General features: G+C 41.4%; 1 protein-coding gene across 1 annotated transcript in view; it reads left to right on the top strand.

The window, feature by feature from the left end:
• Window positions 1-14,903, top strand: part of LOC124257103 — a 74,490-nt gene that overhangs the window by 59,072 nt on the left and 515 nt on the right. Inside the window, exons 72-93 of the mRNA XM_046691093.1 lie at window positions 177-412; window positions 768-898; window positions 1,467-1,620; window positions 1,819-2,040; window positions 2,537-2,630; window positions 2,852-2,972; window positions 3,361-3,506; window positions 3,659-3,792; window positions 4,010-4,285; window positions 4,516-4,791; window positions 6,965-7,113; window positions 7,226-7,367; window positions 8,145-8,248; window positions 9,235-9,438; window positions 9,554-9,728; window positions 10,221-10,486; window positions 10,600-10,755; window positions 11,188-11,407; window positions 11,632-11,786; window positions 12,242-12,562; window positions 13,161-13,329; window positions 14,688-14,891. Of these exons, the coding sequence (XP_046547049.1) occupies window positions 177-412; window positions 768-898; window positions 1,467-1,620; window positions 1,819-2,040; window positions 2,537-2,630; window positions 2,852-2,972; window positions 3,361-3,506; window positions 3,659-3,792; window positions 4,010-4,285; window positions 4,516-4,791; window positions 6,965-7,113; window positions 7,226-7,367; window positions 8,145-8,248; window positions 9,235-9,438; window positions 9,554-9,728; window positions 10,221-10,486; window positions 10,600-10,755; window positions 11,188-11,407; window positions 11,632-11,786; window positions 12,242-12,562; window positions 13,161-13,329; window positions 14,688-14,851 (4,015 nt within the window). The 3' untranslated portion in view covers window positions 14,852-14,891. The remainder of the gene's footprint in view (window positions 1-176; window positions 413-767; window positions 899-1,466; window positions 1,621-1,818; window positions 2,041-2,536; window positions 2,631-2,851; window positions 2,973-3,360; window positions 3,507-3,658; window positions 3,793-4,009; window positions 4,286-4,515; window positions 4,792-6,964; window positions 7,114-7,225; window positions 7,368-8,144; window positions 8,249-9,234; window positions 9,439-9,553; window positions 9,729-10,220; window positions 10,487-10,599; window positions 10,756-11,187; window positions 11,408-11,631; window positions 11,787-12,241; window positions 12,563-13,160; window positions 13,330-14,687; window positions 14,892-14,903) is intronic.

The raw sequence follows: 14,903 nt of genomic DNA on the forward strand, positions 1-14,903 counted from the left end.
GTGGTCTCAGAAGCTATGTACGTCAACTAAGCATTGTTCATGTTGCCCGCAATGCAATGTGGTCTCCTCAGGCGCTAATCATTGGTCAGGTTTCGCTCACTACTTGAAACAGCCAGGAAAAGTGGCCCTTCCATCGCTATGTATTTCAACTAAGCTGTATTGTTGTTCCAACTCAGCTATGGCTCTGAGAGCAACCAGAGCAGACTGACCTCCACCACGACACTGTACCTGGCTGAGGTGGACTCCATCTCCTCTTCCTGGAAGGTTGCAGACAGTGAGAGTCCAGTCAAGAAGATGTACTACTCTGTGGGGACTTACCCTCACGGGGAGGATGTCCAGCCCAGGACGGAGGTGGACATCCTGCTGACCGGCGAGGGGGCGCTACCCACTGGCATCAAACCTACAACTGATGGTGAGAACTGACAGGGTTCAGAACATTATTATTACATAAACAATATCTGAGGGGGTAGAGGCTGTTAATCATTTTAAGAATAGATAAAAAGGTATTGATCGTATGTTGTTACTGCTAACGCAGTATGAATTAATATTTGCGGCCTCACACAAATGCATGAGAAACTGCAAACAATGAAACAATCCTCACATCAATTAAGATTCCAATGCCTCCTTGTTTCGAAAAAACGTTGATCAATAACAAAAACAACTCGTGCCCAGTTTATGTTAAACGTTGTGTTTCGTGTTTATCTGTACAGTGCAGAGCAGACGTGAATTCGATATATGAGAATAATTGTACCAAATAAATGTTTCAGGAAAATCCAATATTCTGACTCTGACAGCTGAAAATGAACTTGGATTGTCCTCAAGCATGATCTCCCCCTATCTTGTGGTTGACATCTCATCTCCAACAAAGGGAACACTGACATGTCCAAGCTTTATTCAGGTATGAGGTACAAGTCAATCCATTGTGAGAGATCTGGATCAGATCCTATACCACATGCTTTCTTACTTTCTTAGGTCATTCTCATTTCTTGGTGTGTTCCCATTGGATCTCAATGCTCTAAAAAGATCTTGATAAGGCTGGACACTCTTGGAGACGTTGAGTTGGAACTGGGCTAGTGTGACCTACCCTTGTCATGAAACCCTCCTTTTAAAGGGATCAATCAGTCAAACTCAGTGTCTTTGCTGAATGTTTGATCATCGTCCATGCTTTGGGTCAACAGTTTGCCCAGACTCCATTAACAGGCCGAGTGCATTTCTAAAGATTGGCTCACTCACACCAATCGTCATTTCCCTAAGAACAATGCACATTTTACAGTTTCATTATTCACAATGGGTTGGACTTGATTTGACAGTCTTTACATTGAACGTGTATATTGTGTTAATTAATGAGGATATATATAATGTGTTAGTGAGGAGTTAATGTTCCACTGTCTCTGTTATATGGTTCCATATCCTGTCCAGCTGAGATTGTACCAAGTAGTTCATATTGTTTGGATATATGTTCACAGCCGAGGTCTGCAGTGGAGTGCACATGGACAGGGTTCTACGACGCCGAGAGTCAGGTTGTAGAGTTTGAGTTTGTTGTTGGCTCCCACGAGGGGCTGGAGGACATCATCGCACCTGTAAAACTGCCGGGACATGCTGCAAAATATGTGGTTTCAGGTAGAAAATATAACTTTATCTTTGTGTAAAACACGGTATTAAATGATAGGTTATGATACCATTCATCTTGAAATTATGGGTACCATTCGTGGCTAATGTTGGACATTGTGAAAAAGGATGGTCTTACATACGATTTGTAAGGTAATCCCATGGAAAACTTAGCGTCTGGTAATTTATTAATGACGTTTTCATCCTTAGGCTTAGCTGATAAGGTATCCCACGGTCAGAAATACTATGCCAAGGTCAAGGCCATCAACCAAGTAGGGATGACGTCATCAAGCATCTCCAGTGCCATCAACGTGGACACCACACCACCAGCACCGGGCACTGTGGTGGAGTTGAAGTCTGCCTACATCATCAACATCACCGACGAGATCATCACCGATAAATTGAACACCTACAAGTGTGACACAGAGGAAGGTGTGCACCAACATTGTGTTTTTGCTGTGTGTTCTAAGTTATATATATTGTGGCATGACGGACCAGCATGTATAGGAATAGGTTTTACCAATACTAGTATAGGCAAAGGTTAGTTTCCGTATTCTACGGTATTTAAAGAATTAACATACAATGTATGTAACATGTCAAAAGAATTAAATTGTATGACAATGAAAAAAAGAATGATCATAAAGGACTTGCCTAAGCTGATAAAGTCACGGCAGTCGTTGTCCGACCATCGTTCATTTCCTGAACGATTCTTTTTCAACTGAAAGGAAGTTGATCACCTGTTTTAGAACAATAACCTCGTCATATGAACATATTAGACAGTGGATGTAAACTGGTTAGATTCCATTCAGTATCGTCTAGTCTGGTTAAGCCATGGATTTTGTTCTGTAGCCGAAGAGTATGCATTCTATTCACACCATCAGTAATGCCATGTGTTACAAGTGTACATCCTATACAACTGTCTCCACAGACTGCCTGGCTATAGACGCTGTGTGTCAGGAGTCTCTGTCTACTGTCAACGTGGCCTGGCAGACCTTCAACGATGAAGAAACAGACATTGTCAAGTAAGTAAAGAAATGCGTGATTTGGATTTTCACGGTATTTTAGATATTCAGTGTACTTAAATATAAGCATGGGGCTTTTACTGCTGAAAACTGTTTGCCATGTGGCAGGGTAACTGAAGATGTAGCACTTTCTGTATCTCAAGTCTGTATCAAAGTACATGAGCAATATCTTCTCGGACGTCCAAATATTTCTTCTGATTTCAATGTTTTGGCTTCTTCAGGTACGAGATAGCTGTTGGCACTTCACCTGGAGGGGGACAGCTGAGGGTTTTTTTTGAGACTGATGACGTCACAAAGAGATACCTGTCGGTCACAGGCTTGATCCTGAAGGGAGTGAGACAGGTGAGAAAACTCTTGGATTAGGATTAAAATTCTTGGATTGTTGTACAATAACTAACATAATAATGGACGTGTACATACAATACTGAACGTTTTGCATCTCTATTTATTTTCCTTCTACATTATATTGATCTTAACTGGCTCTGATCCTTGTATCGGCGAATGAGTGTATATCTAATTGCCGAAAATTCATATTGAAATGTGCGTGTACCATTAAATGAATGTAACACTTCCGTTTATAGTTGAGTTGTCTACCTTTGCTTTACAAACTGCTTCTAAAGTTCAACGTTATGTCAGCCATTATTAGGATTCATGGGATTACAGTTGAAATGAATTTATTTTTTACTTACAAGTGCAACATAGAGGTCTTATAATGAATTTCAAATAACAGATATTTGTGACGGTGAAAGCTACCAATGGAGCTGGTCTCAGCACAATATCGACGTCTAACGGTATCTACATGTCCTACCTCAGTCAAGGCTTGGAACCACTCACTCATATTGGAATCTGGGATGGTGAAAGCCATGATGGTGATCTGTGAGTACTGATTGTGAACATAGTACAGCGTTCCATGCATTAGCATCTGGACCAAGATACCAAAATGTCAAGGTTAATTGAAAAATCACCCATTGTCATGAAATGTCATCCATTTCATACAATAGAGTATTTGACCTTGTATCTCTCTTCAGTGATTTCCAGACAAGTCTGTCCCGTATGGGGGCCAAGTGGGACGTGCCAGGTGACCCGTGTCCGGTGGTCAAGTACGAGTGGGCAATACAAAGGGCTGACGGGCTGAGGGTGCAGGAATACTTCGACACTGAAGGTGGGAGTTATAACGTCAGCTGACATTAATCAGATGTGTTCTGGAGGCCTTGTGTTTTAATATATTCAATCGATGACGAGACGGACATTAGTCTGCAATGTGACCGAACTTTGTTAATGAGACGTTATATCAGTGTGGTGTGGTGCGGAATCGTAGACATTTATGTTTGCTTTAAACTTGGTTTAGTAGGATCTCATCAGTTGTCTTGCATTTCCAGGAAGAACTCATGGCGTCAACGACCAACTGGCCATGCAAAACATGGAACGCTACTATCAGTACCTACGTGTGACCAACGCCATGGACTTCACCTACACCATCAGATCGAACGGCATCACCATCGAGGATGACCCCCTTGTGCCTGGACAGGTTAATGATGGAGATGTCGTGGGATTTGACCTTGAGTTCCTCCGAACTAGAAGTAAAGTCAACGCCAACTGGGACAAGTTTGGTAGCGATGGCAACGCTGACGAGGTATCAGCTGGAATAAAAGCAGGTGAGACAAAACATTGGTAATATGTCGTATGTCGTAAAAGGTGACTATTTGGAGAGTCGGTCTGCCCTGAATTAAGGACGCCACAGAGGCCACTGAAAAGGGAACGTCAAAAGAATATATATTTGAAAAAAGTACAGATGCAGGTTATAGCAGAAAAGTTGCATGATACAAATACAACAAGAAATTATTTTAATGTCTTTTCGTAATCAACGATGTTTTCGCCATTCCAGATAATGTTCCTGAAGAGGAGAAAGAGAAATCTTCCAGCCAAGAAGTCGCTTTCTATGAGGTGGCCCTTGGAACCAACCGCCGTTTCCCCAAAACACGTGACAACGTCGTGCCTTTTGTCAACGTTGGCCTTAACAAAACTGTGACCTTCTACGACCTTGACCTCACCCCAGTCACGGCAATATATTACTTCACGGTCAGAGCACACAGCCTTTCCGGGTCCAATACTGATGTCACGTCCAATGGCTTCTCTGTTGGCTTTGATGGAGGCGTCTCTGGTGAGACCTTTACATTTTCGGCATTTGTTGACCCATGTGTAGTAATATGTCTTCAAACTCAGACATAACGAAAGAAATTGAGCACTTGCATAGGCACCTTCTTGCTTACACTGTGTAAGATATTAATCAGAAAGATCACATACCCCAAGTCAAAATATTAGTTGCTTTCGGACACCATACAGTCAAACAACATTTTGTCAATCAATCAGTTTACTGCATGAAGGCCAGAGGCCGATATACAAAAGAAATATATATGATATGTACAACATATACAACATGCGACACACATGTTACATTGAATCTCTTCTCAATATAAGCGCGTGATAAATAAATAGAGCTACCTTATATTGTAATAGGGATGCTTTACATGAAAGTATTAAATACAGTTTTGTAGCATTAATATTTGATTGTAGCCATTGTGGAAAATACAGTTGCCTTAAATCATTATATGCAGGACAAAGAAATAGAAAGTGTAATTCATTCTCTACAGTATTACAAAATGGACAGAACCTTTGCGATTTTATAATAGATGAATATCTTCCTTGATTGATATATAAATCATTTAGGCCAAGTCTCAGGCGTATGAAAACATAACGAAGCTTTTTGCTACGTAAGTTGTATAGATACGACTCAGCTACAAGTAAAGATTTAAACTCACGATAACAATCATATCTTGAACTTTCATATAAAGATGAATGCCAGTCTTGTTTAAAGATATAGATAGCCCTGGTACGAAAGAGTTTGATAAATGTATTAACGTCCCCCATGGTTTGGGATAGCCAAACAAATCCAAAGCCCTATCTAAACAAAAGATTACGAATAAGGGTTGCCCAAGTATTTTTACCAATATTATCAAGATTAACAATCATATTGTAGGGTTTTTGGGGCAGGCGATGTTCTAGCATATTTATTACTTTACACCAGTACTTTAAACAGTGAGAGTAAGAAATTATGTACAAAGGAAATCTCCCACATTCACCGTACACCATATTATTAGGGGTAGACATCACAACATTTAAAAACCTTTTACATGCAAGAAGGTGAACCTTTTCAATGGCATAAAATTCCTTATTGCCCCACATTTCAGACCCATAAAGAAGAATAGGCTGTATCTGGGAATCAAACAATTTGAAAAATATATTGGGACCAACAACCCCCAACTTTGGTATAACAGAGAGCAACTGAAGTAGGGCCCTTTTCCCTCTAATTGCCAAATTAATAATGGATGTATTCAGATTTAGTGTATGTGTAAACAGTATCCCTAGATATTTATGTTCGTTTACAACAGTCATACGTTCACATTTAAAGTACCACTTTTCTGTAGCTGCCGTTGGACCACCCTTACGAAAAACAACAAGTTTGGTCTTTTCAAGATTAACTCGCCAGTTACCTGCATAAGATGAAAGTGTATCAATTTGTCTCTGACAGTACTTGACATAAGGATCACATCGTCGTGCGAAGAATAAAATAAAAGTTCAACAAGATCAGGAAATAAATTGATGCCATGTCTGCCAGATTGTATAACGTCAAAATATAGTTCGTTAATAAAGAATGAGAAAAGTATGGGGCTTAGAACACAGCCTTGTCGTACACCAGCAGGACAATCAAAATAGTCACTGAAAGCATCATCACATCGAACACAAGACTTTACATTTGAATACATTGACCTGATAATATCAAACATTGTCCCTTTAAGACCCCTATTTCATAAGACAGTGTCGAGGTCGAAGAGCCCTAGAAATATTTTACGAGTCAACCGTGAGTTTGACACACCAGAGTCCACACAACGGTGTATGCGTGTATCAGAGTCTATAAAACGGTGTATAAGTGTATCAGAATCCACACAACGGTGTATGAGTGTATCAGAGTCCACACAACGGTGTATGAGTGTATCTTCTCCCTTCTTGCTAGTCTGTATAAAATATTGATGAGGACGTTTTCAAAGATCACATACCCCCAAGCAAAATCTGAGCTATTTTCGGACACCATACAGTCAAACAACACTGTGTCGAGGACGAAGGGTCCTAGTCCTACTAATATTCTACGATACAACCGTAAGTTCGAGACATCAGAGTCCCCACAACGGTGTATGAGTGTATATGGGTTATTGTTCTCCAGTTTGTTGCTGCTATATAAAGTTTATACAATATCGATACATGACTTTACGTTTCAGTGGGTATCATCGACATGAAAGAATTTGTCAACACTGACACTTATGTAGATGTACCTTGGGACGGGTTCGAATCCAAGATCGGCATGATGATGTACTACGTCGGTATCTCAAGCAGCACAGACGCGAACAACTACACATGTGGGCAGTTTGTGAGTAGAGATTGCCTTTACAAATCAGTACTATGTATCTAGTATCCACTTTGTGCCTAATGGCAGATTTCAGATTCGTCAATAGACGCTGATGTTTTGTTATATGTTTCAGACTGAAAGAGGCTCCATCAGTGACGACGAGCGACGAGGCATCTTCAACGTTGTGGACCTCCAAAATGTGGGGAAGGACACTTTCATGAAGTTTGAAAATCTGTCTCTGGACCACAATGGAATCTACTATGCTTGGGTCATTGGTAAGTTGACGAAAAAGGGAAATGCATGACATTTAGACACATTTAACACCTTTCACCATCACCATCCTCTCCAAGTTTCTATTTAGAGAGAATCTGATAACAACCTGTTATGGGAATACCCGTATATAGCAACAAACCGTACGTGGCAATATCCCGTGTGTGGCAACAAACCTTATGTGTCAACAAACCTTTTATGGCAATATCCTGTATGTGACAACAACCCTTATGTGGCAACAGTCCTTTTATGGCAATATCCTGTATGTGGCAACAAACGTTATTAGACAATATCCCGTGTGTGGCAACAAACCTTATGTGGCAATTTTCCGTGTATGGCAACAACCCTTATGTGGCAACAAACCTTTTATGGCAATATCCTGCATATGGCGACAACCCTTATGTGGCAATATCCCGTGTGTGGCAACAAACCTTATGTGGCAACAAACCTTTTATGCCAATATCCTGTATGTGGCAACAAACCTTATGTGGCAACAAACGTTGTATGGCAATATCCTGTATGTGGCAACAACCCTTATGTGGCAGTATGTGGAAAAAAACGTTATGTGACAATATCCCGTATGTGGCAATATTCCGTATGTGACAACATCCTTTAAGTTGCAGTACTCCTACTCTTTTTGTGTAGCGAATTCTTCATTTCATGATAAAACCCTTATATGACACCATACCCTTGTGCTGCATATCCCTTCTGTGGCAACATCCCTTTTGTGTCGATACCATTTAAAAAGCGAGCTGTCATTTTGCTGGTGCTTCATATACCAGGTGCAGACAAGGCCGGAGAGTGCAACGTGACAAGTCACATGTTCCACGTCGACATAACACCTCCAGTCAAAGGCAAGATCAGAACAGGGCCCTACTATGACATGGTAGGTGACAGGGGAAACATTATAATCCTCCTGCCAAGTCCACGCCTCCTAATAAAACAGTGCCGTATAGTGTCGAAACAATGTCTTGCTAACAAGACATACGAGTCAACCAATGAGCAGTTTGTGTTGATATATTGTCCATTATTTTTAGTGATGGGTTGATATTAGGATTGCTATATGTTCATTTATTGTTATTATTGGATATTTATATAGCGCACATATCCACCCAATAGTGTATGCTCAAGGCGCTGGTATTTTCCCCTCGATCATTGGATGTCAATCTCAACTCCCTGGGGACCATACTACTCTTGCCGCCACAAGGCGCACCAAGTTAGGCTTTTACATCCTTACGATGTACCCATTCACAGCTGGGTGGACTGGGACACACATAGTCACAGTACTTTGTCCAAGTTTACTGCACGTTCGTTGCTGTACCCGCAACTAGGCGTTTGCACGTATTCATGTGCCATATACGGTCATCTACCAACAGATTCGTGGGTTCTTTTAAGTGCGAATTTACAACCGTTACTGCTTCATGTCAACAAAGTTACATAACCGCTGTTACCAAATAAGGTGGACTCCACGAAGTTGAAACGTATCTGAGTATTTTAAACATGGCAACATTCTGACACATACCTAGGACCGGTTCGTCTGGCATGTGTGTGTATGCGTCTACAGTTATACTGGAAAATGTGATCGTTTTTTTTCTTATACATAAGTCTCGTTTAGAATTATACTTTCAAAAGAAGCAAAAAGTCTCAAAATTTAAAGAGACTTCATTGTTTATTTTTTTTCGTGAATAAAAAACACCCTTTCAAAATCACAAGAGTGTACTAGTGTCTTTTTGGGAATGATAATAGAGCTATCCTATCAATGGTTAAGGAAATGGGTTTAGTATCCTGCGTGAAACAGAAAAGTTATTGACGGATCTTCAGCAAGAATCACGAAACTACAATGGGTGTCTAATTTACTGTTCCGCTTGTCAGAAACTGAGTTACTCGGTCAGCAGTGAGAGTCTTCAGACCTACTGGACAGGCTTCAGTGATGAAGACTCGGGCATCCGATGCTACCACGCAGCCCTGCTGAAGAGAGCCTCCTGTAACGAAGACTCGGAGGAAGAAACTGTCGTAGAATCCATAGAGATTGATGTCAACTACACGTCCTATAGATTCATGGACATTAGTATGCAGGTCGGTATTTTGAACGTACTAGGCTGAACGGAAATATATCATGCGTTGTAGGTATCTTGACTTATAGCAAAGGCTACGGTCACATACCAAAGTTACTGCGACGTTTCTTTCCCAGGGCAATGCTCCTTACTTTGTGCGTCTTGTGGTGGAGAACTTTGCTGGACTCAAGTCGACATTAGACTCTCCACCAGTCGTGTATGACAACTCCATCCCCTCCCCGGGCATTGTCATCGACGGACACGACTTCACCAACGACATCAGCTGGAGCGGCTCTGCCACCACCGTTACAGGTAATCCATTCATTTAGGTTTTGTTGAGATACATGATTGCATTCTACCTGCATATCACGATAAAGTTAAAACAACAAGTGTTATGTAATAACGTTGAACGGACATGGTGAATACGATACATCCCTATTTAAAACATTGCACCGTGTGGTATTTTTAGGTTCAAGGATAGCCTAATGCAATGATTGTAATTGATAGACTTTGCAGTCAATAAGTCTCCAGGTTCTGAGCAGTCCGAAGAAGAGGAAATCAACTGTATCTAAGTGTATCATACTTCGGCTATATTTACTATTATTATCAACTCCGTTAAATATATTTTATTATTTAATAAATATATATGTGAAATGAAAGTCAATTGAACACATTGTGTAAAATGGCTAGTTGCGCTAATGCTGGCTGTAGCATAAAAATATTAACTCGCATGTGTTATCAATGCATGTCGTGAATTGAGATATGATTTGAATTCGAAGTTTTATGTACATATTTTCTCTGTAGGCACCTTCCTGCACCACCCTGTGCCCGACGTGTCTCCGTGTCCTGTCAGACAAATCAGATTTGATGACTCGGAGTGGATGTACCTGGAGTCTGACAGTAACCATGACAGCAACAACCGCAGCTTGACCTTGACCTACAGATCAGCCAACGTCCAGCCGGAGTCCGGCAAAGTGGACATCAAACTGTCCAGAGATACCAAGACTGACTTCATGTATTCTGGAACCTACTTCAGAGATGCTGACCTTCTTTATAGCGGGGAGTATAAGGTATTAAAGAATACACTGTTTAATAGATCCTGTCACCAAGACTACGCATGATTTCTACACATGTATCTCTTGAATTACTACTTATGTATATCCACTTACTACTCGTGTTGCAGCTATTTATAAGAGCTGCAGCAGGTGATGGTCAAGCGGTCACCAGTGTCCTGTTCTGGGACGGCCCAGATGACTACATCCTGGACTACGACTACACACCATCACCGGACTGGACCGAGTCTATTTGTGCCTGTTGCAGGGTGGAACCTGTGAATGCAGTATGTAATTGGGTTTACAATTGTGATGAGTGTATCAAGTCTAACGGTACGTCAGACCGCGAAGAAATCACTGACTCGTTATCCAAATTGTAATGTGGCTAGCACGATGCTTCAGGGCCTCACTCACTCACAGAGCCATCCTGCAGCTCGATTGGGCAATATGATTCTTATAATTAGAAAGTAATGCGAAAAGGACCATTTGTGTCCCGACAGTCTGTAAGAAACCTATTATTGGGTTTGAATCCAAGATTCTACATGACTGTAACTCTAGCTTTATCACCACCACACCTATACTGGCTGGTCTCACTACACGTTCTTCCCACATGACGTGAACAGGATATGGTACAACTGAAATATTCTTCAAAGCTGCGTTCAACCGAACTTGCTCACCTATGATTTCAGATGCCAGTTTTAATACTATATCTCTTACAGTCTTGCACCTGCAACTGTGAATCCTACCTACAAGCAGAGAGGTACTACAAGAACATCAGCAAGAGGTCTGTGGATCAGGATGATCCTGGCTACGAGGTGAAGAAGCTGACGGAGGATGAAAAGAAGAAGCTGCAAGAGACAGGCTCCATCACCGACAAGACTGAAATCGGGAATCCTAATCTTCATCCCAGGAAATCCTGTGGAGTACAGTTATTTGCAGGTTCGTGGAAATTGCTTTCGTCATCATCATTATGAAAAATGTTGCTGCTGTAGATATGGTCAGCAAAATAACCGTGAAGGTGAAGGTCGGTTGCCAGTACGACAATACATTTATCATGATACATAGTGTTTCCCTTTTGTCTGGTGATATGACGATAGATGAAGGTGTCATGTGATACAAAATCGGCCATAGAATTATTCATACTGTTCTTCCATATTGTGCAGGTGCAGCACCTAAGTTGGTGTCATGGTGCAGTTACGGGGATAACCTCAACGAGCCTGTAGCAGCAGTGAGAGACCTCCTACTAGACCCTTCCAGAGATTACCATCAGTACATGGTCAAGTTCACGACACAGAGGGACGAAGCGAGGGGATCAGAGGTGATTTTCAACTTGAAACACTTTCATGTTATGATAGTATGAGGAAAAGTTTTCAGGTATCTCTGTTGCATTCTAGTTGTTAGCATTTGAATTTAGCAACTAATGTACGACGTCGGAAACATATATCTGAGTGCGAACAGCGTGTAGTTCCACCAAGCGATCTTAGCACTAAGGTGACATAAAATAGACTCACGACATCGTTACAGTTGTATCGTTCGGTGGCACCTAGGCAATCAACTGACCGAAAGAACAGACTATCCCCTGACACCAAAGTGCATTTACTGATATTGCTGAAACTAACATAAGCGATATGTCCATTTTGAATTACCGCTGTTGTCTACAAATGCAGATTCCGCTGATTATAAGGCTACTTTGACCGAATGCGAGACATACGCAAGTTTATTTACCATCTTATCATGTGATAAACAGGTTATACAATAATTTAAATATCGCAGGTTACCTGGTGCATGTCAGTCTTCATGGACGACGATCTGATGACGGAGCAGTGTGGAATACCACGTCTCTCTCCCAACACCAGACTCTTCCTGGGAGTCTGGAATCACAAGAACTATATTCCTGAAACTGAACGAGATTCGGAAGGGCATCTAAAGGTTTGGAGTGCTACGGCTTCATTCCGTGACCTAGTGATGCCAGCCGAAAAGGAGAAGCTGTGTCGCTATGGCAACCCTTTCCAAGGAGGTAACAACGTTATCGTTCGGTATGAGGCTGGAATCGGGTCAGCTTCCGGTCTCTCTGATGTCGTGCCGTACCAGGAGGTGAGATGTGGCTCCCTACATCAACTTACTGTAACGTGTGCTGTATCCCTGTGTACCAGCTCTATGTCTATGACTACCTGTTATGTTAACCCTGCTAACTGTGACGTGTTCTATGTGTTGCTATGACTATACGCCGTGCATCACCCCCAAGACTGTCCGTGACGTTAGATCAGCTTGCTGTGAAGTGTTCTATGTGTTGCTAGGTACATACACCGTGTATCCCCTGTATGGCGCCCTGTGACGTTACGCCACCTTACTGTGACGTGTTCTACGTGTTGCTAGGTACATACACCATGTTTTCCCCGTATGACGCCATGTGACGTTACGTCAGCTTACTATGACGTGTTCTATGTGCTGCTAGGTAAATACAGAGTGTATCCCCTGTATGACCCCCTGTGACGTTACGTCAGTTTACTGTGACGTGTTCTACGTGTTGCTAGGTACATACACCGTGTATCCACTGTCTGACACCCTGTGAGGTTACGTCAGTTTACAGTGACGTGTTTTATGTGTTGATAGGTACATACACCGCGTATCCCGTGTCTGACGCCCTGTGACGTTACGTCAGCTAACCCTGACGTGTTCTATGTGTTGCTAGGTACATACACCGTGTATTCCCTGCCTGACTCCCTGTGACATGTACACTTGTGACGCATCATGTGACAGCTCATCAACAGACCAGGTCAAGATCACCCTCAACGACCTTAACCTTACAGAAACAACAGTTGTGGAGGGAGAAGTAGTCCCTGTATTGTACTACCTCACAGGTGAGAGAACGACACTCGTTACGGGGGAAAGAGAAATCGTCCGTGTATGTATTGCACTGCCTCTCATGTGTTGGGTGGCAACGGTCCCCGTATTGTTCTGTCTCATAGAAGGATGAATATTTACAAAATGACAGCTTTGTTGTAACTAGATATTGCTGTTTCCTTCAACAAGAAACATAGCCGACGTTTGTACACCTTTGGATGATCATTTATAGACAGCAAAAAAGCAACAATTACAAAGGCCAACAGGTTTCATTTTACCAAAGGACACCTGACCTTTGGAGATGGACGAAATGTGAAAGCAGAACAGAGCCCTTCTCTAGGCTGAGTCCGTGTATTTTATGAATATTAAAAACGGTACACCTAAACAATGAAACAAAAACATTCAATATACATCGTAACATCATGGATGGCCTGTCACAGATGAAACTTGGACATTTTCATCCCATATTAAACATGTGTCTGAAAGTATCAGTTATTATGCATGTTATCTCTCTGTGTAATAAATAAAGTAAAAGTATTTTAGATAAGCACAATGGATGAAAGTACAATATAAACATTAACATAGAAAAAAGCATCTTTTACATACAAAGTCAACTGTACCAATTATATATAGCACTTGCATTAACCCAGTTTGAATGAACAGCTCGTATATAATAGTTTTACACAAAATAATCCACCTAATAACAAACAATAACTAACGTAAAAATAAAGGGAAACTATATACAGAGTTGAGGTACATAAACCAACCCCCAACTCCCTTCTCTACATCTGGGCACAACCGAAAGGGCTTCCTCGCCTCGAACGATGCGACTGCAATACAATGAGTAAAGTCAAAAGTGCATGCACACACACTGTGACGTTAATCATGACGAATTGCATTTTTTCTAAAATAATTATTTTATTTTAAGGCTAATCTAAACACTCCCGCAAACATGTGCTTTTTGAAACTAAGAAGTTGGAAAAAAGGCAAACAGTAGAGACAGTTCGCGGAAACACCGGAATAGCATGAGCAAGGGAGATAACTGCTTAAAAGGACTGACACATATAATAACAGTTGAACTGAACATTGTCGGTAATTATTTGATCGCATCCCACAAAGAACATTTTATGCCACTGAGCAAAGTCATTGAGCAAAGAGATGTTTCCAAATTACAATTCTACTCTATGGACATTGATGACAGTACATTTAAACAATGAAACATTTTCTATAATGGATAGTACCTCATACTAATTACATGATAGTACCTCATATTAGTTACAATTTTTAAACAGATAAACAGACAAATATACTGTTCTAATGAAAGAATACCCCCACCACCCCACCAGTCTGATTTCACCAGCATGGCGTGTTCCAGTGAAAGCTGTCCTCGGGTCTGGAACAGAGGCGGTATCGTCATCTGACGGCTTCAACATCGACACGTCACCACCACTGTTTGACACCGACGTCATGCTGTACATCGACGTCACTCAGGGCAACTTCACCCCCTGTGACGTACCAGGGATCCAACGACACTATTAAGGCTATATTGAAGTGCAACGACAACGAGAGCGAAATTGTGGTAATGTATCTG

The sequence above is a fragment of the Haliotis rubra genome, unplaced genomic scaffold, assembly GCF_003918875.1.
Source record: "Haliotis rubra isolate DU_JTF1 unplaced genomic scaffold, ASM391887v1 Scf65, whole genome shotgun sequence".
NCBI classification, from domain to species: Eukaryota; Metazoa; Mollusca; class Gastropoda; order Lepetellida; family Haliotidae; genus Haliotis; species Haliotis rubra.